General features: G+C 34.7%; 1 protein-coding gene across 1 annotated transcript; it reads right to left on the bottom strand.

Annotated features, from left to right (window-relative positions):
* Positions 1–1,913: 1,913 nt before the first annotated feature.
* On the bottom strand, positions 1,914–23,101 carry LOC144439046 (prolactin-releasing peptide receptor-like). Its single transcript, XM_078128293.1, has 5 exons — positions 22,503–23,101; positions 13,865–14,266; positions 7,586–7,807; positions 2,385–2,595; positions 1,914–2,017 (listed from the first exon to the last, which is right to left on the bottom strand). Coding segments are annotated over exons 1-5 (1,284 nt in total). The 5' UTR covers positions 22,950–23,101; the 3' UTR covers positions 1,914–2,015.
* Between the last annotated feature and the right edge of the window lie 206 nt (positions 23,102–23,307).

Below are 23,307 nucleotides of genomic sequence, written 5' to 3'. Positions count from 1 at the left end.
CTTTAAGGCACCTACAAAGCCAGTTCCAATAGTCCACCACTGATAAAATGACGTGCTGATAAGCAGCATTTCTATGCAAAGGTAGTATAGTGGTATTGCATGGTATTATATGTCAAAATGTGGCAGGGGACTTCTCATGTAAAAATACACGTTATAAATTACTGTGTAGTGGCTCAAAGATATTGTTAAATGAACTGTGAACAAAAGAATTTAAAAAAACACAAAATCCAGTTATATGATATGACCTAAAAGCATGTAAGTTTGTAAACTCTGGTTTCACAAAGAAAAGGTCAAACAAATTACTTTACTCTGTAACGCCAATTAGCGTCAAACATGTAGTAATTACTATTCCTAATAGTCACTCTGCCGGTAGAATATTGCCTCAACGTCAAGACGAAAGGGTCACGAAAATTACTTCACTATGCAACAATACTTAGGTTTACTGTCATTACTTACACTTTATTTCACACAAGTGTTTTTGCAGACGCGGGCTAATTTCGTTTACCCAGGAATATTATTAGTTATAATATCTAAGAACCATAAGAATCCAATTACATTCAAAATAGCGACACTTGAGACTGTTGAGTTTTGGTTTTTTTTTCTAAATATTTCAGTTATTTTAACTGATAACTGTTACCATGTCAGTTTAAAGTGAATATATTGATTTCTTTTTCATACAGCTATATAACTTTCTGAAATCTAAAACATAACAATGATAACGCCTAATTATGATGTTAAATATCAACACATTAAATTTAAATCGTATTACTACCAAACCAGAGTGACTATAGAATTTCCATTAGGCAGCACGACGTATTTTACGTCTCTCGCAAATTACATACAGACACTGGTAGTACACAAACAGATAAATGATACATTTTATCTCATTCTGAACAAAACTCAACATCCCTATTGGATGAAATAAGGAAGACTACAACACAACAATTGTGTTCACAGTCAGATAGAATGTACTAGTCGAGAGATAAAATGTACAGGTCTTGTGCGTGCGGGCGAACAGTGTGCATGCCTGTGTTTTGTTTGTGTAATTCGTAGCAAAGAAACGTTGGGTGATTTGTAAGGCCTAACAAAAAATAACTGTTCGATTCCGGTTACCCGACCCCGTGTAACTTTTCACTGCCGACCCTAAACTTTTTTTACGTATTCGAAAAAAAAACATTGTGCATTCTCACGAGTTGCGGAAAATGCCATCAACTTAAAAAGACACACTAAAACTGTTCTTCCAGCCTGTAATGTTACATCTGATAGGAAGAAATAAACAACACATCAACCATTTGGAAAACAATTAACAATCTGGACTTACACTGAAAAAAAATATGATAAAATAAAAAATCTACCTACCCCATATATTGTAATATTGAGCGTAATCGAAACCACACAATCTTTTTTGTTAAGCCTACATCGTACCACCTGATTGAAACTCTATGGCCACTCTTGTTTAGAAACTGTACATCGCTAGTAACGACTCACAATTGCGGCATTCTAACAATATCTGGCGAATGGTTTCTAAAATGTATCCAATTCGCAAATATACATATGATTTTTTTTTAAATAATCAAGTTACTACATATATTGCTTTAAGAAGATTCGCGGAAGAATAGCAGAATATCCATTGGGTTAGGGAGTCTTATTTGGCACAAGGACGTTAGTGACGATTCGCTCTTTCACAACAATAAATATCTGTAATTATCAAAAGTTGTAACCTTTCCTAATTTTAAGATAACATTTATGAGCCACCATTATCTGTGAAATAGATGACTTGTAAAAAATGTTGTAGACTGTCTAACAATCTTCTGAACTTTCCTTTCACACCAGTGCGAGACTTATCCTACGTCTTCGACGTCATATACGGTTTCCCGTGTCTATGTCTGCCTAGTCTTGATGTACCGCTTTGTAGCTAATCAATATCGTTCACCTTTAATATTTGTTGGGGGTACAATAAGGTAAATACGACGTCACGCCCTTCTCTAAAACCTCTTCAGCGATAGCTCTGGTGGTTCTGTGTAAAATAGGAAGCATATTTACTACATATAAATTATGGGGAAATATAATAAGGAGCTGCGAATTAGCAGACACTGACACATACATACATACATACATACATACATACATACATACATACATACATACATACATACATACATACACACACATACACACATACATACATACATACATACATACATACATACATACATACATACATACATACATACATACGCATGCACGCCCACACGCACGCACACTGTGTGTGTGTGTGTGTGTAACGTGTGTGTGTGTGTGTGTGTGTGTGTGTGTGTGTGTGTGTGTGTGTGTGTGTGTGTGTGTGTGTTCCAATAGGTATTTAAGAGATAAGAATTACTCACACAAGATGGTCTTCGGTTCTATACCATCTGTTTCTTTGGTGTGTCGTTGAGTCTTGAAGGTCAGAAATCTACTTAACTGAGACGGCGCCGAGAACAACGACGAAGTTGAGATGGATCTAGATTTAGACTTCCTTCTGTAGTACGAAATAGAGGATCGGCGACGTCTTGTTCTACAGCAACACACACGTAAGCAGATATCTTTCAAATCAGACTGGAATATAATGAACCAGATGTAAACGTTATGCCTCCCGTAAGGGTAAACCATAGAGTTTCTACACACACTGTTGGTATGCAACATTCTGTGCTATAACTATCATACATGATGTACCACTTAATTGGAAAATTAATTATATAATTTGACCTTGCATACTTAAGATATTTCCTAATTATCGAAGAATCGTTAAGTATGCAAATGAATCGTTAAGATTATAAGCTACAAAATGTTTAAAGGACACATGCTATGTATGAGTGTATGAGTTGTTTCTTTTCGTTAAATCGGTTCGACTTCATCTGCTACTGAATTCCATCAGTTCTACCCTCTGTCATAACTTCTACTTAAAAGCCGGAGGAAAGGTAACAACTACAGGACAAATTACATTCATCGTTGATCGATGAATACTGATGATCAGATTGAATCTTAATGAATAGAGTAACTGAGTTGTATTAGCTAGGAACAGAAAATACATCACTTACTCACGAGGTTAACAACAGATACAATGTATATCAATTTTATGTGTCTGAATTCAATTACTATTCTGTAATAGGAATAATAATAATTAATATAAATCTGAATTTTAACGCTGGCCTCTAGCTGAAATCATGGTGTCATTATGTAAGATCAACATACTCTAGGAATTGTTTTGAAACATCAAGCAATCACAACTGAAGAAGACATTGATCAACGTTTCACGTTCAGCAGCATCAGTGGAGGATATATCATACTTCAATCTTGGAACTTGTGTTCATATCTTTGTATATATCTCATTTATACATGTAACGTTTCCTGCCCAATAAAATGTTTCCAATTATTCTTGCGGATCCTACCATCCATCTTTTCCATAACACAAAGACGTGTATAGCAACGTGATTAATGTAAGGGTCAGTGAATGGTCAAGACTACATCGATTTTGTTTCCTCGGCCAATTTTTGATATATTTTACATTTCACATTTTTATAGCCTATTACATGGTTGTATGTAGTACATACGAAATTTTAGTAATCTCTTTCAATCCATGTATTAATTTTTATTTATGGTCGATGTGTTGCGAGATTGTAGACTTCCAAGTTTTATTATCTAATCCCGTAATGTATAAATACATCTGAAAGTGTAGTAAATTCTATTGTAATGTTTTGCCTAGGTCAATATGTCGAGAGATTGCAATGATTCATATTGCATCATTTTTAACCACTGAGGTTTCAAGTACGTCTAATGAAATGCACACAGTCACTGAACTTTATATCTTGCGGTGTATTAAAAAGTTGATATTGTCTATTCGCCGCAAGAGATGTTAAAATGTCACGATACACGGAATGAATTACATTCGGTATATACCAGCTATTTTAGAATGTCTTCTTTTCGTGTTTTTTCAAGGTTACATGTGAAATTAACGATTAGCGGTGAAAAGAAAAAAATAAGTAAAAGTAGGTAGTAGTTCTCAATTTAGCTCTTTCATTTGTACGATTTCAAATAAATCGTTTATTTTGCTCTCAGTAAAATACACTGTAAACCTTGCATACATACTAAACAATCTTTTTTTTCATCTCCAATGGGCAAACGCAAACTTTTGCAACTTGACGATAGACTGTGTCTGAAGTGGCGAACCTTACACAGTCCCAATTTCGTTTTATCCCATGCTACTATCCTGTCAAAGAGGATTATATACTACTATACGATAGTTTTTATAAGCCAGTGCAAAAGGCTTAACATTTATGTTTCAAATGCTTTCTCAAATAATTTTACTATATTTGTAAAGTATGAAGACAATAATTGATGACGTCGATGACAATTTTACAACATTCTGAACCACGATGTCCAGAATCAATTCAACATCTTGCAGGCCTCGTGAAATGTTTAGAAATGACATTCATTTTAATACAAACTATCCTATATTTGCAAAATAGATCTTACTTTCAACGACTCACATCCAAACATCTAACAGTAGATATCGACTTACTGGAAATATAGTATAAACATTTTTAGTACAACTCATTCTGTTTATAAAATTTCATCCAGACTGTATTTATAGCAAATACAATTACTTTTTATCTACTATTTATTTATTTATGTATTTTTTATATACATCGATTTATTTATTATTTACATCGATTTATTGATTTTGATTTTTTATCGACGTATCGAGAATTGTAAGTTATCCGGATGGTCAAATGTTAGATAAGAGCGCTGCTCACTACTGGCCAATGGGAGTCAATCTTTGCATGGGTGTTCTATGCAACCTAGTGGTATTTTAGTGAAAGTATGCGAGTATTCGTCTGTCTAGCATTGTCACCAGTGCGTTGTTCATTCTCTTTCAAGTTTTCATAATTAGTTAGTGTTTCTGTAAAAAAAAAAATACTCGACTTTTTCAGCAGATGTAAAAAAAAAAAATTTTATTTCCGGTCTTGCTGGACGGCTATGTGCTCATTGAACATTTTCGCTGGATTCTCATTCCTTTTCGGCAAATTACTCGCTTCCATTTGCTTTGTTTTGCTTCGTCAGCCAATTTGGATTCAAGGCTTTTCAATATTTCTTGTACTGTTCAATAGACTTCTTTGTTGCCCTGAACACATTAGTCGGACAACGCTTTCTACATTAATCAGGCAACTAAACGCCTTTCCCTATGCTATGACTTGCGCAATGTGTATGTTTGTGTAATCTGGGATAGACATTCTTTAATATCTAATAAAAAAGACAATATCCATTTATAATTACATGAATTGTCTATATTATCTTACATGTCTTAATATATCTAAGCTTTATCAAGATTATTGTTCACACTGTCATACTTGCATCAACTGCTCCTACAAATTGTTCTGTGAGATAATTTCAGCGATATCGATCATATTGTTAGTTTAAAAAAAAACATGTCAACATATTATTTTAAAAATAGCAAACCCATTCGTTCTCTACAGGGACATTCAAATATAAATTTCTATTCCACAAGAGGTGACAACTTCATAACTTTCACACTGTGGAAAGGTGAATAATTTTCTTAATATTAATATTGGATGCATATTGCATAATATCACATAACACCTTTCTTGACAGTTTTCATACAATGCCTAATCAAACTTGGCATGTCAGTCCCAGTTGTTGTCGACGTGTAAAACCACGTCACGAAGTATACGGGAAACAATCTATTCTGTAATTCTACTAAGATAGAATTTTGACCTCAATATTTCCCAACAAGCACTGACACCCAAGGTACTTAGTAAACTTAGCTGGATATCCAGGCCAAAGGTTTGTACTACACCATCGACACAGTTTTGATACAGAAGTTCAAACTGAGCTTCTTCATATATAACAAACCTATTTGTTCTCTACAGGGACATTCAAATATAGATTTCAGTTTCACTAGAGGTGACAACTTCATAACTTTCACACTGTGGAAAGGTGGATAATTTTCTTAATATTAATACTGATCCTGAGATATATTCGAAAATATCACATAACACCTTAAGTTTCTTGACAGTTGTTCTGATACAATGCGTAATCAAACTTGACAAGTCAGTCCCATGGCCAGTTGTTGTCGACGTGTAAAACCACGTCACGAAGTATACAGGGGAAACAATCTATTCTGTAATTCTACTAGGACTGAATATTTGATCTCAATATTTCTGACACCCAAAATGCTTAGTAAACTTAGTTGGATATCCAGGTCAAAGGTTTGTACTACACCATCGACACAAACTTAGCTTCTTCATGTTTCCTATGAGTCTGTGAATCCCTGTATAATCCCTTCAAGCTTCCAATGCTACCCTTCAGCACGATTATGATCTTTCATAACACATCAAAATGAAGGAGATGATAAGCCCCCACCACAATCATTAATACAAACCGAATAGGGTATCTAACATTTTCCTGGTTAAAAATCATTAACGTTACAACGAGAGAATGCGCACGTTTGATTTTATACAAATAGTCTTGTCTTACGCTTTGATTAATTATACGTCTCTTGGCAAAACACAGTAAGATATATATGATAGAGACCGATGTGCGTATGAGGGCACGAAGTACAAGATTTGTCTTCAGGACATATTGAGTCATGACTTGAAAACGTGTGATTCGATCACACCTTAGAACGTCTTGACACATTTAATGAGATTTTTTTTGATGAAACAACAACTATTCGAAAATGAAGAGAAGTAGAGTTAAAACGAAAAGCATAAGCTGACAGGTGAAACTTGTTCCAAAAGAAATTATTTCGCCGTATCTAAAAACAACACCAAAGCATTACGATGTCACGTAGTTGATGTAATCTAGTGTAACTGTCAATCTAAGAGAAACTAATAATACTTGGAATGTTCGTATCTACAGTTAGTTTTGAATCAACTTGTGCCCTGTGCCACTAGACATTTTATGATCCCATCTTGTTAATGACGTACCAGTCTACAAATACAATGTCACTAGCGCTATAATTATCCTCGCTTGTTGATGATGTAGTGGAGTGAGAGTAGGCTTCATTCTCACTGGTTAAATGTAAATAAATCTGTAGATCACTAACAGCAAGTGTCGTATGTATGTATGTATGTATGTATGTATGTATGTATGTATGTATGTATGTATGTATGTATGTATGGAATACCCTTGCACATATGTTTTGCTGGTTTGTGCGTTTGATTGCCACTGTCAAAGAGACACAAGAACATGCTTCACTTTATTTGCGTATTTTCCCTTTTCCTTTTTAAGATGTCAAGCAAAAGACATGTGCTTGATTCTTTCTGATATAAATATACAAAGTGTGATCAAACAAAACCAGTACAGCATGGTATTTTCGTGCAATACATATGAATATTTGGTCATGTCAATGGAGGCTAAAATGATAAAAGTTGATGAGTTCGTAAAAATTGTTCAACAGACCACTTTGTAAAGGAAAACAAAACAGTTAACAGTTATTGTCAAAATATCTGGAAACCTTTTGAAAGGATTTTATTGATGGCCGCGAATAGCTACGGATTTTCAAAGTTCAGATTTCAATACTTACCCTAAAACCATCATTCAAGAAGCTGTAAATGATTGGGTTCATAAAACTATTGGACATCGACAACCATAATACACACGCATTTATCTTTCGGATTTTATCCTGCATGTTTGGGTCTTTTTCATCGTAGACATCAAGGCGGAAGGTCCTCACCAGACTGAAAATATGTAGAGGCAGCCAACAGACAGCAAACATAACAACTACGACAATCAACATCTTCACTACCTGTGATAAAGATAAACATGTTATGTCTTTGAAATTGAAAATTTATTTCAAATTTGTATTTAAAAAAAATTTAAAAAATATATTATCATTTATATGTGACGAGTGCAACCGCTGCACATCTTTGATCAAAATGTATCATGCGTATCATTAACTTGTGTTGTTGTCAAATAACATATGAAAAGATTTAGATGAGATTACTTTATATTCAGGGAAACTACAAAAAATGAAAAGGTGAAAAGGTGAAAAAGATATTTTTGAAAAAGAGACGTTGTTTCTTTCTTTCTTTCCAGAGCTGCCATAAGTCTTAGATTTTTTTAACTGCTGGACCCACTTTTTCATCAGAAGAAATTTTTCAGCATTTCAACAACTGTACACAGGGTGAAAAGGAAAATGGTAGTATTTCGATGATATTATTTAGAACTCAGGAAAGAAATTGATAGAAACTCATTATTTCCCCGGAATGAAAAGGAAATGGACGCGTAGTGCCACGGATTAACAGCGACGGCTTCATACGCACATACACACGCACATTTATAACATTCTTGATCCCTCTTTGCGTTTAATTGGACAGTTTATTCATTTAACATCGTTTGACTTCGGTCTACTGTAACTCTATCAAAACGTTCAAAGTATCAAACGAAATGCGATATTTCTCGATTTCTTGATTGTACTTGTAATTTATGAAACATTCGGTACGTCAAGTATCTATATGGCAATGCCGGTGACATCAAAGAATAAAGCGATTTTATACTGGGTAAGGGTTATAAACAGATGCTTTCTCCATACAGGTAGTTACCACGTACATACAAAGATTGTGAACGTCCAGCTGTGCTGTGGAAACACGATATCAATTATAGTTAATGCTAATCCTTCCATGACGACAATGTACTGTCCTTAATAAGCCGAACTGACTGAAAAGTCAGTGGAAATTATAGGATTAATATGTTAGTTAGTAACCTTACTCATATTACCCCATGAGACAACTTTGCCGGTATCTGATGTAAGAATTGAAGAAGTAGTTACATATCATGGTGAAGTATAGATTTACACATGTATACCTTGTAAACGTCAGGATTATTAAACGCAAAAGTCTTGCGATTTTTTTTCTAAACACATGTTGAAGATAACGTGTGTGTGTCAAGAGAATTGAAGTTTATGGATGAAACTGTGACTGCTTCGTATACATTTATCGGTATTTATGAAAGCATTTTTAAATACTATTTAATAAGACATGTATCATTTATCGGATTATAACCATTTATGATTAACAGTAATCTAAACAAACATGTCATAGTTATTGTATTTATCTATTTCGCTATTTAGTTATTGCATTTAATATTTTTCGAAAACTCATCAACCACGCTGGTGCAAAGGGATATGCAAATCTACACCCACATGTATATTCCCCCATACAATTATGAGTACGTAGATGCTGTGAGGATGTGGTACTAAATGAGGCAGCTGTCTCCAACACATGAGAATTTAAAGGTAAATTCATTTTTAATGCAATATCGTTTATTATCAAATTTCCATTCATTCATTTTGACAAGGTCCCATACACGCATATAATGTTGTCCCATTAACGTTTCCACAACCATGGTGATAAATTGCATATTAGGTAATAACCCCAAAGATGCAATTTGCATTAAATCACTTTGTAATAGATAGAATTAGTATCAATGCTATAGTTATCTAAAGATTGGTTTAAAGGCACAGAACTCTATCGCATCGCTTCTCTACTTCTATTCTGATGACGCACATAGCGAAATGTCAAATGATATCCGCTGACATCGGATGCCAAACAAAGTGTCCCTTGATCTCCTGTAATAAGTGAGCCAGACGCTAGCAGTGATATCATCAGTGGGTGTCACTTTGTTTTGAATTGCGGATATTAGATCTAATTTGTAAACTCTAAAGAAAGCCGATGGATGCGTTTCTAAAGATGAAATGATGTGTTATATTTGGATGACATTTAGCACTTAAAGGATTGCTAAAATACAACGGAAATCACAAACCCTGAAACAAAACATCGCCTGATTCGACAAAAATCTCACTAACATTGCCACAGTTTTTGTCTGGCCAGGCAAAATATCTCTTTGATGTTGTAAATGTTCTCGTCTGGCTCGACAAAAATCTAATTAATAGTTCCACATGTTATCGTCTGGCTGAACAAGAACTGAACTACAATTGATACATTTTAGTCAATTGACTGTCTCAAAAATATCAAAGAACGCGCCAGACCTTAAGTTTACCACCCTGCCTGGTATGAATTTGGCGTTGATCTCCTAAGATAATGGTAGCTCACGCATATAGAAAGTGTAACAATATCGGTAAAGATGTCTGTCACGCCAGACAATTGACGAAACGCTGTTGTATGATTTTTGTCTAGCCACCCGATAGAATGTAGCTTTGTTAACGAGATTTTTGTTGAGCCAGACGACGTTTTGTTTCAGGGTTTATGATTTCCGTTGTTAAGACTGCCACATCAAGGTCACCATTAAGTTATCTCTCAAATCTACATTTAAGACGTGTTATCAATATCAAAGGAAAACGACTGTGCGCATGCTGTACTCTCCCTATGTGTATTATATCTCGCGAGGAGTGCAAACTACAATCCACACACACACACACACACACACACACACACACACACGCACACATATATATATATATATTATATATGTATATATATACATATATACACATATATTTCATATATATATATACGAAATATATTTATATGTATGTGAAATATTACCTAATTTATATGCTTTTAAACTGTAAATGTTTAATTCCTTCATTCATGTATGTATATATATATATATATATATATATATATATATATATATATATATATATATATGTATGTATATGTATTTATATGTATATATATATATATATATATATATATATATATATATATATATATATGTATGTATATGTATTTATATGTATATATATATATATATATATATATATATATATATATATATATATATATATATATAAACTCCTCTTGCATCATATTTATGCTATTTTTTGCATTGAATAGAGCATTCAATATCCATATAGCATTGACAGGTTTACTCGTGTGTCGTTTCCCACTATCCTTATGTCAATGGTACCTTTTGGGCACACCCACAGAAAGTACCTCATGAAATGAAGCGTTCGGTCTGCCTGACTTCTGTGACACAAATCTAAAAATCTAAATCTAAAAATATATCTTCAATAATTAGTCGCTCTTTATATATTGAATATTTTGCTAGTGTGTGCACAACTGATATATGGTATTGAATTTACAAGTAAATATAGGTTATTAAATAAATATATAAACAAACAAACAAACAAACAAACAACTGAATAAATACAAAATGGCTTTTTTCATCAAGATATGTTGCCTGTTGACACTTGAAAGCATCAAGAGATTCCGCGTAATATCACTGGATCCTTTTGATACAAACACGCAGAAACCAGTGAGAAATTACACATGCTACATTTTAAGATAGCAAGATTAAATGAATATGAATTTTAGGTACATTTTCAGTAAAAGAAAATGAACTAGCGTACCACCTAGCAGACATCAACATGTACACATCAAAACATTGGCGCCCACGTGTCTCTTTCTAGTTGCAGTACGTTACTGTGATTTAGACAATATGTAGCAAAAAATTGCAATCTTATCTTGAAGTATAGGATGTGTAGTTACATATTGCTTAATGTATGGTTATATCAAACAGGGCCAGTGAACACTATAACATGAAACGGGAAGTGGTAGGATAGTGTAGTAGCTTCCTTGTTTCTGGCAAAGCGGGATTATTGTCGAGATAATTTCATTTCTAGCATACAGTTTTTGCCATTTAATTTTACTGGTTATATTTTTAAATAAAACCGTACATCTTATTATTCTTATTCTGTTAAGGTTTCATGGGATTAGATTGAACATAAAGGTGTGGAACGCCTACGACCATGGAGGGGGGTAGGGGTAGGAATACCCATTGAGGTAAAACCACAGACCTCTTTTCGGCAACGATGCAGCACGCGCGGCAAAGAAAAGGTATCTATTATTCTCAAGTTGACAAAATATGCTACCTATTGAAAACCATCACATAAAGGCATTTTTACTATCCAGGTCGTTACCAAAAGTATGGAAATAAGGAGGTTTTGCAAGAGGTTTTCAATTACTTGACCATGGGACTACATCATCCTACTAGAGATAGATTGAATTTCCTACTTGTACCAAATTAACTGCATTTACATACATCACGCATTTTCAAAAGACACCCATATCCGGTCCTATATGTTAATTAAATTCTATTTTATGGCCACGAAAACACTCACATGTATACATTAACACAAACACATACATCCCAATATTGACATAGTGAATGGATACATCTTTCCTGTTCGACACAATGTTACCATCAGAGAGATCCACTGCTTTTAAAGGTCTATTCAAATACGTGAAATAAAATTGAGACCTTTCTTATAATGTCAATACACACACGCACGTTGGATGACGTGAATGTATTGAGTTCTTGACAAGGCAGCACACTATTTGTACTAATGAAATACATTACGTGTGATTGGAGAATTGAAGATACAATAGTAAAATAGAAAAGTTGCGACAAACATTCATGACTGGCATTTCATCCAAATAAATACTCTCCTTTTGCAGATGTACAACATTTGGAATTAATTTACCATTGCTGGTATTGTGACGAGTGTAAACCATTTCGGGAATCTCATATAAAATGTTTGTAACCACTTGAATTTACCAAACGCAGTAGGGAAATCTTTAGAAGGAAGTGAAGTGATTGAATTTTTCTGGATGAAATACTCAATGTGACACAGTTAGGGGCATATTTAGCGACATGAAAACATCGTTGTCTGGTATCACGCTGTCCGTGATAGAGTCTGATAACATTTTCAGAACATCATGAGAATAACGCGGTTGGAGAATACATAAAGCAATATATATAGAGAGAGAAAATTTCAGGATTTCAATACAATACAGTTCAATATAATCTTTACAAAAGGAACAAACATATCAATCATATCGCAGGGTGTTCAAAATTTCGATTTCTACAAATTGTGCTGATTAGGAATTGCTCTTTCTTTGGGCTGTAAAGATAGTGACTTCAGAGTAAGGAAAAAGAATGTATGCTTGCGTTAACTAGTCAAGTAGCATTCTATCTTGTGGTCAATCACACCGTAGCCCCAGTAGGAAAATGTTAGCATTAAATTAACAACTTGCATGACTCTTGTGTACGACATAAGTATTTATGAAGTGAGCTCTAGTATGGGGAACTATCGATGCTTACAGAGATGTACTCAAATAGTCACTTAGGGCCTATAGACCTATTGAGGTACTGTTGATAAGCCATGACCATTACCCTTGGCATACATATGTTATCATTCAACACACGATTATATTAAAGTCGGCAACCTATCTTAAACGTTAAATATTAGAACGTAATGAGTCTTTGTATTCAGCCTTCACGTCAAATTCACTTCACATAGTCCTCAAGTGTTTTTACGTCGTTAAGTATCCATACTGATGAGCCGGTGTGGCTTATATCTTTGTTAGTGGATCACGAGCTCATTTTCTTATCGGAAAGTTGTCATGCCCTGCATTAGATTATACTTAACTAGATAGATTTAACACAGTGTAGCGAAAGTTGTTCTTAACCCAAACTTTTAATGAGCTAATATACATGTCGTTTTCTCTCTGTCTGCAATGAGCTAGCGATGTTTCAGCTTACCATGTATTACACCTGGACCCCTTATATTAAATGAGAATACCACATTGAATATACATTACATCATACACTAATTAGGTGTAAGGTAGGCCTTGCTTTGGTAATTATAAGGTTAGGATTTTGTGTATTTAGATAGAGGATAAAGAGGGGGGTGTTCAACCGAATGAAAAGACTATAGGTTATATTCTTTTCTCATTTAGTAAACATCAAACCCAGTTTTATTCCTTAAAAAAATTAAAAATAGAAAAATATCGACCGCATGCTCGCTGCTCCCTGTGGTTACGTATTGACGTCTTACCTTCTTCTTTGATGCCGCATACGACTTGTCCCTGTTGTTGTCAGCGTTACCGGGTATACTTCTACCCCAAAGTTTGACCCCTATCCTGGTATACGTAAACACGAGTACAACCATCGGGATAAAGTAAGTAGTCAGCACTATGAACACTTCGTAAACCTCAAACAATTCGGTTTGAGGAGACCATTCGGAACAGTAGTCTACCATGCGCCCGTCGTGAAATACCTGGTGCGTTTTAGTAAATACTGTTTGAACAACAGCAAGTGATCCCGCTACAATGAATATCCCTCCAAGAAGTATTTTGCTTCTGTGTTTTGTAACACGCACTCTCAGGGGATAGATTACAGCATAGTAGCGGTCGATACCTATGGCTGTCAGGGTGTAGATACTGACGAACACGGACACCTGCATGTAATTAAACAAAGAAGCTGTATCAATACCTTGTTTATATTGTATCATAGTCAACAACTGTTGTTCCAAACACAAATTAGCATACAACATTGTTACAGGATACATTCCACTGCACACTCTAGTCATGTCAAATTATTAAACAGCCATTCATAACGGGTCATGGGACGGACACTTGAGTTTAAATTTTAGTACTTTCTAATATAGTACTGATTAATCTGCAATAACTTATGGAGTAGTCTGTAATAGCTGTTGTACTTTTTGATACAATTTGCAATAACTAGTTTCAATCAACTCACAACACCTCTTCCTCTAATGATCATACAATTTGCTATAAAACGTAACGGTCGCATAAGATGCACGGTGGGAAGTTCAGATTAATTTTAATTAATTATTTGATTCATTAATCAATTAAATAATCAATCAATTTTCTAATTTCAAATTTTTTGATTAGTTTTAACCAACGACTGCTAGTCGAGGTTATGAGCGTGTCATGCTGTTTGACATTTCACCATTCAGATTAAATGATAGTTAGTATATCCGGATATAAATGTCATAACTTTACTCCCCATCATCATGCTTGCGTTCTGTATGTCTATATATATATATATATATATATATATATATATATATATATATATATATATATATATATATATATATATATATATGTATACACTCAGTATATGCAATATGTCTATACTGGAGTAAACAGTGTTCAATTCTGTTACATAGTGTTCCAGTGTTCGTCGTCTGATGATCGCCACAGCGTGAAGCACTATAATGGCCCCTGTGTATCTTACTTAATACTATGTTATTTATATGTGTATATATATATATATATATATATATATATATATATATATATATATATATATATATATATATGCAGAAGTCTATATGGAACAACGTCTTTATGATCTTAAAAGCTAAACAGCATGACAAGCCTACAAGCCTATATATTATCCCCGACCAACATCTCTTCAAATGCCCTCACTCTGTCTCTCTCATCAAATTATTTGCAAATCGTTCCCAGCGAGATCTTTTATATCATTTGACACAAGAATGCCCTCTCGATTAGTGTGACTGTAATCTCTGTACATTTCACGCAGAGTACGTTTGTTATTAAATATGTCAAAAAAATGTATATTCATCGATGAAAATGTTGCGTTACTGTTACGTGTCGTTAATCACTTGAGGCTAATTGACAGTATAGTCTCATTACGACGTCATTGTGTATTTAGTGATCAAAGAAAGGCTAATCTTATTTTACATTGCTTTTACATCCATAACTGCAGCAGTACTCCATGTTCACTGTTTGCGTCAAGAATGAAACATCAGATTTTTAATCAGTTCTGCCCGTTGCTTTCAATGTTCGTGTATATATATTTCTTTTCTGGTGGAATAAATTTCAATTTAATTCAATTCAATTCAATTATTTATTCATATCACACTTTCCTGATAGAATAACGTCATCTCTAATCTTATGTTAGCAAAGGTAACAACTTTAATTAACTGTCTAATCAGGATTACTAGATAGTCTGAGGTCTCGCATTAGTGTGAGCGATTAGTATGGTCTGACAAATCACTGAAAGGCTGGGTTTAAACAATACCAAAATTCTGTGCAGATTTGTCATCAGTCTTTATCCTTACTGGACAAAGTAAGTTTTTGTTCTCATAGAGTTTAAGTCTGGTCTGTATAACATTCAATTCCCTATGATAGGTTCTATGAATAAAATACTTTTCTTTTTGTCTTTATTTGCATCATTCCCTAAAAAGGATCGAAAACGTGCTTTTACGTAATTGTTACATTTATATTTTATATGGAGTATACATAAAGTCAAATCCCAAGCAGTTTAAAATTGGGATCACGCATATGTGTGTCACGCATGCTTGCGAATGGGTATAAATGATGAGATCTTCACATACTGTGGAACATTGCGGATGTAACGTTCAGTATCGAAGGGAAACATTTAAATGCCTACTGTTTTGCTGTTATATACAGCAGTCGTGCTCTTCAATCTAAAATTGCTGAACAGTTGTGAGTCATTTTATTAACCTTCATCAAATACTGCCGTTAGATTGCTCAGATGTAATTTCCTTTCGATTAACATTTTGTGCAGTTGACTAGACACCATTGTCTTCCGATGGCTTCATACTACTGTGACATAATACTAATTCCGTCAAGATTGTAATTTGTTTGTCACCCTCTTGCTACTGTATGATGGATTCTATGGTCATTAACTATTTATCTATACCTATTATCTACTTATACAGTTTCATTTCCCTTGGTACAAGTCTTTGCTAATGACGACAAGGATGTCTGAAGTCGAAGTTAACGTTTTACTCAAGCCAATTATTGGCAAACAAAACGCCGGACATAGCCAAGTGCAATGATGTCATATTTGCAGAGTCAGTCTCCTGTAGAAACTAAACTTGAAGGGTTAATGTGTTTATATCACGTATCATTCTCGTGATACATTGATCTTGTATCTTAGGGGATCAAGTCAGTCTGTTCTGCTTATTTGACATAAATGCTCGACTGTAGGAACTCCGAACCCATATAATTTCTCGATCTCTGAATTCATGTAGCAATCTAATAATTTCTTTGTTTGGATTTGAAAGATTTTGAGCGGTTCAATTAATTATCGCTCTCTTTCTTATTCAAAATTCATTAAAAAATATAGAACATTTTGAGAGAAAAAAGAACCCACTCACTTTGTAACTTTATGCATATTACTGTCAAAGAGAAAATATGAGATTGCATTCCTTCACAAATCATTTCTTTTCTTGACTTGACATTGTAAGGCTTAGCCTTAGTCGTTCAATGGTCTAAATTCATTTTACAGGGCTGCTAGTCAAAAAACTGTTTCAACATATTTCGTATGTCAAAAACGAAGAACCTATTTACCTTATACCTCTATACTTAGTTATACTTTTCTTTTGTAGAGAAAATATTAGATACGCTTGTGTTCACTATTTTTTGCACCTTCCATTTATATTTATAACGGTGACGTAATTGACCGAACACAGAGACTGAAGGATAAAATACACATTGAAATGTTCAAGGTGGTTTAATTCAGTTGGAGCTGTGTGATTTCCCAATTGTAACATCATTATAACATACGCATAATGTTTTCAATTTATGTTGTAACTGCCAAAGGACAAGGGCACCCATCTGTGCGGTGTTTGGTTGGCTTCTGTCCATCTATATATGGTTTCTTTTCTACCAATTGATTTCAATATGACTGGTAACCGTCGGTGGCCATGGGCGAGAACCCGGAGCGAGAACATCGACTGCAGGGGATAGCTAAATAGTCGACGGTTGTTGATCCCAATTTACTATTTGTTTTAATCAAAGTTATTCTGCCAGTATCTTCATGGCATGTATAAAGATAAATGTAATGTGATATTACAGCGCCCTCTGTCTTAACACATGATTAAGAAGCATAGTAATGGTAACACTGCTCTAGGGGCTCTAGGATATATTGAAAAAAAAGTGCTCAGCTAGGAATAAACTATTATGATGTACGGCATCCGTCCTGCTCTAATTGGCTTGGCAAATCCCGAGTGTCTCAGAGACCTAGTCCTCCTCATTGAAAGTAATTATTGATTCGAAATTGCTTTACGATTTGAACAAGGAAATGCCTGTCTGACTAATATAAACTAATCTTAAGTCATGCACATCTTTTTAACGTAATTAGCTAATATGTGCAATTAGACATATAATCCTGTTGGTGGCAAGGGGTTCTTGTGAAACAAGATATGTCCTTGCTTTTAATAGAGTCAGCTCTTTAATACTGGATAATGAAGGTAGCTTGAAGCTCAAATCTTGTAGACCCTCGTTATAAAAAAATGTCATCATATAAATGGTTCGCGTAGGTTCTTAACCTTTGAAGGTATCTTTTAGTTTAGCTTCCATAGTTATGTCTGTTTGTCGTTCTGTCTGTCTGTCTGTGTACGTACGTACGTACGTACGTATGTATGTATGTATGTATGTATGTATGCATGTGTGTGTGTGTGTGTGTGTGTGTGTGTGTGTGTGTGTGTGTGTGTCCATCCGTCAGTCCTTCCGGCTTTCTGTCTCTGGCTGTGTCATCAAATTTACAAGAACTACTTTGCTTAATTGATCTAAAATTTGGAACATATATTTTATAAGGCAATAGCTAAAAGCAATGAAATCCGTACATATTAAGTATACTAATTAGCATATTAATTTTATTTCTATGAGGTAATTTTAATTACTTTTTCATTTTTCAAATCACATAGTAGTAAGGATAGAAATGCCTCTTAGACCTTGATAATGACTGCAAATGTTTGTTCTTATGTTCCTTTCTTTTTTATTTTCCTAACTTATTGATAAATATCTACCACAGTATATTGTTGGAGAGACATTATTTAGCTTACATTTTGGACTAAAAGAACGTGTAGAGTTGATCGAGAAGAGTTGTTTACACGCTTCCTTGACTCTTCAGAATTTTGAGTGACTAAACATTTTGACGATTGCTATTTCAGCCCCCAACATCTGAGGAATATTTTGCATTTCTATATGTTACAAATTCCTTTACTGTAAGGCTGCAAATCGTCACGAATAACTATACCGAGCTGGGGTACACTCAGTCCAAATCTAGTGCAATACTGATATCAAATTGACAATATATCTATTGATCTAAAAGTACACAGATCTTTGCAAATCCCCAGCATTTATCAATGCGGATGATTTACTGGTTTAATCTGTATTACTAGTTTTTAATTACTTTTACTTAATTGGTCAGAAAGGATCTTGTTACACGGAAGAACAGACATAAATATCATAATCCACTGTCTCTTTCGAATATAATCCAATCCAGTTGATTTCTTTCGAATCAATTATTAGTGGGTTTTGAGTTTGGATTTGTGTATTTGAGTTTTGTAATAATCTGTCTTCATGACTGTAGATGGTTTAATGTTTCACTTGAATAGAGCATGTCTCACAAATGCGCGGATATCAAATATATTATTTATTTCAACATCCTCGACGAGAAAATCATCACTTCTTATTGGACATTTGCGGCACGCTCTTTAAGCAATACTGATGACTGAACTCTTGAAACCAAGATATTTTCTGAAATAGGCAGAATACCATACAAATTGGAAGGTCGAAGAGATTTGAAAGAGCTAATGGTGATAAATGGCTACAGGCTGTCGAGCAGTTCCGGCGCCCCTGACTTGTAGTACTAAATCCATAAAAACTCGAGACATGTTATCCACAACGCATTGGGCAATAGAACACAAGATCAAATTACAACACGAGATTCAATCATTAGATTTGAAGTGAAAGTTTCAAGTTTTTGTGCTGATATATCTCAGTATGAGAGATGTTGCCATCTTGAAAGTAAAGCGTATACATGTACGCTTATTTTTAAGTGCAATGTTGGAGTGTCATAAATAAGGGATCGCGTGCCATGACAACATTATCCGTTATCATTTCTATTAAATAACACTTACACTGAACCGTTTAATAGCACAATGGATGTACATCCACAACGATTCTACCAAATTCGCCTACATATCACATTATCTAAAACTTCGGATTCAGAGTTAAGCAAGAACGACGGTTATAGGTTTGTGTTTGCTTGCTCAGATTATTTCAGAGCGAGTATCCAAATACAGGCTTAGATCGAGGGAAAAAAGATAGAGAAGCGTAAAAGTAACGTTCATGTCTTGGGGCATTTCGTTTAGGTGAGGTTTAAGTATGTGTTTATGTGAATACTATCGTTACTATAGTAATTATTCTATTTTAAGCTATATCCATTATAACAGTGGTATTATGACTGATTACAATCAATGTATCATCTATCATAACGTAGTTCGTAATGGATAAAAATCATTGACCTTTTTATCTTCAATTATTTACATATTTGCCATTCTTAAAAGTAATGAATATTGGATTGATAAGTTGTACACAATCTGTCAATATTAATATTTCTATCGGAGATGAAAAGTTATCCCCAAACATCCAATGTCCCCATATGAAACCTATTAACCACAGTCAACGTCTGGTGCAAATTGGTGGTTAATATGTTGGCTGCATTAACCATTATATCTATGTTATGTACACCGCGATATATATGCACGTTTTCACTAGCAGTTGCATTCCTTCGGGATCTCTATGTAAGACACAAATATTTATAATTACAAAAACCAATGGACTGGATTCTAGCTAGTCTAGAAGTAAGACTTGTTGTGGTTGGTAGTCTCGGATACAGAATGATATGGGCAGTCGAACAGTAGGGTTTAGAAGTTTGATAGTCACGTTTGAACCGACGTTGACATTCCAAGTCCAAGGATAGATTGGCAAATGGCAATGATATACATTGTATTTGCTTTTATTCACCGAACAGCTTCAAAAACTTCCGCCTTTCATTTACTTATGCCGCGCACTTCAAGCCTTATCGTACAAAATATATTATATTATCCATTCTAAGCAGAGTCCGACTAACTTTGACCAATTCTACACTCACCACTTAGACGATGTTGAAAATGCGATGTGATAAGGGAAAATTCGCTGGGGAAATTAAAAGCCGGGGCCTTGTAAACTTATAGTTCCGGCTGTCAAGCACATACGTACGCTAGTTTACTGCCGGTATCTATACGTACCATTTCAATCACTGTGTTGATAAGTCAAGATAAAAACGTATCAACTTGAATCCATTTATGCGAACAATTATTTTTCTCTTTAATTTTAAAAATGGAACGTTGGAAATTAGCATAGGGTTCAGAATCTATTCCTAAAGAAGACAATATGTTGTGAATGTTTTAAAATACAAATTATTGCTATGATTGGGCAAAATCATAGAAATTTGTCGAAAATACTTTGAAAATATCTGAAACAATGCACATCGATTGATAGATCGATATATCGATTGATAAATTCATTTATTACTACTCGTGCATTTTAGTCATATTATTTGTATACAGAATCTGAAAATGTCAAGTCAGTGACAATACTAAGGAGAACTCAAACTTTAGCTAGAGTTTTTTTAATGTCTTTAAACGCTGTCATTTAACAGCCCATTACGTTAAATGATTGGCATATTATCAACATATCACGAATTCTTTGGAAACACAGAAACGAATAGTAAAATCAGTCACTGACGTTGTTACAACTCCAGCGGTCTCACAACAGTTAAATTGAAACCAAACCGACACCAATGAAGAAGCGCTTCAACGAGTAATTCATTTGCCTATCGATTGCACAGATGGGAGACGTCTGGTGCGAGTGGATCTCTTTTAAAGTCTATGCAATGATTTTCATCCATTTGACTGGACATTATTTGCATTCACCGAGTAACATATCTGATAGGACTTCAATACTTGGCTCTTCGATCAAAGTATTATATTTCCATCAAGACATCGAATATAGAAGTCGCCGAGTTAACACGTTGTAACATCATGATTTGTGAGTTGACATAGTAGAACGTTTCACGAAAGGTGATGCGATGGCGTATGTCTTCAATGAATATCATTGACAACCATATACATACGTATTCGTCTGTGTCCAAACCCACAAATGAAATTTTGGATGTTCTTTTCGCCCTGGGGTGGGGGATATATTTTGTTTTTACAGCTTGCGTTTTTGGTAACGACATTGCACGTGTAACTCAAAGGAATATTTACCTCCTCCTTATGAAAGAGCAATAATGTATTGAACTGTAGACGTAAATTGCAATCTACTACTGAGAAAGGTAAATGTGAAATATCAGGCACTTTTACATGTAACAGAATGGTTAAAACAGCAGATGTTAGTTCTTTAGTACGGAGTACGATATTCTTGTTTAAAATCAACAACCCCTTTAGAGCTTTGGCATCATTGCAAAGACACCGTTGTGACATATTGGATAACATGCATGCATTGTCTTTTCACCTTGGCAAATAACGTTACAGATGCTACTTTTGCGGTGTTAGCTTTAATGTTTGCAGTTGCCACTACATTTATACTAAGTTTAAGTATTTTCGCACTGAAATTATACCTATGTTGTTTGGTGTGCAAGCAACTCGTTTATATTTTTTTTCTATAGTTACTAAAAGCAATGTTTATATTGGGCAGGAACATAAACTGTCGTGCATTAATTCTGAAATTCAACAACGCTAAGTCTGCTTTTACACACAAAAACACAGACATATTTGGCCGAAATATGTAGAACATTTCTGATGAAGAGTAACCGTTTACAAGAAATTTTATAGTATTTACCTGTTGCAGAAATACCACGGTCGGACACATTTCAGGTCGGAAAATCCAATGTCCATACATTATAGTGGTGAAGGTAAATGGCATACAGAAAATAGCCATGGTCAAATCAGCAAGGGACAGGTTCACCAGGAAAAGATTCAAATCCGACTTTGTTCGACCACACGTAAGCACGACAAGAACTATGACATTGCCAATTATTGAAAGCGCTATGTTGAAACTGAAAGCACATATTAAAGCTGTTACCCAGCTGTCTGGAAGGCCAATATATTGGTAATTTATTTCTTCGCTATCCCCGGTGCGATTGACGGCTATCTCTTTGCGGTCCCAGTATCTTCCTTCCGTAGCTGATCGGTTAAGCATATACGCGATAATTTCAGCTCTTAAATCAGCCCAATACTCCGGCGGTTGTGTGAAATTTGTGTTGCTGTATTGCTCGAAGAATGCCATTGTCAATATCGACGTTGCTGATACTTCTCGCTTCTTTTGTCTGCACTTATTTCGTCTGAAGTTCAAGCGCCTTTAAGACTGTGAAAAGCAAACTCGACTGTTAGTAGTAGTTCGGGGAGCAGAATTGGACACGACCAATTGTTATGCCAGCCACTGCATATCTGCCAACTATGTGTATACACTCTCAGTATTTGACATACACAATGTTGGTATCATCTACGTCATACGTAGGTTAACTCATTTAGAGATCACGTGACGTTGGACGAATCCCAACATCGGTGAAGTTACAAACACTAAGTATGTTTATGGATATATAAATTATTGTGCTATCGTACGCGTTACAATATTTATGTAAATA

The sequence above is a fragment of the Glandiceps talaboti genome, chromosome 8 (genome assembly GCF_964340395.1).
Source record: "Glandiceps talaboti chromosome 8, keGlaTala1.1, whole genome shotgun sequence".
NCBI classification, from domain to species: domain Eukaryota; kingdom Metazoa; phylum Hemichordata; class Enteropneusta; family Spengelidae; genus Glandiceps; species Glandiceps talaboti.
This window is presented reverse-complemented; position numbering and strand designations above follow the sequence as displayed.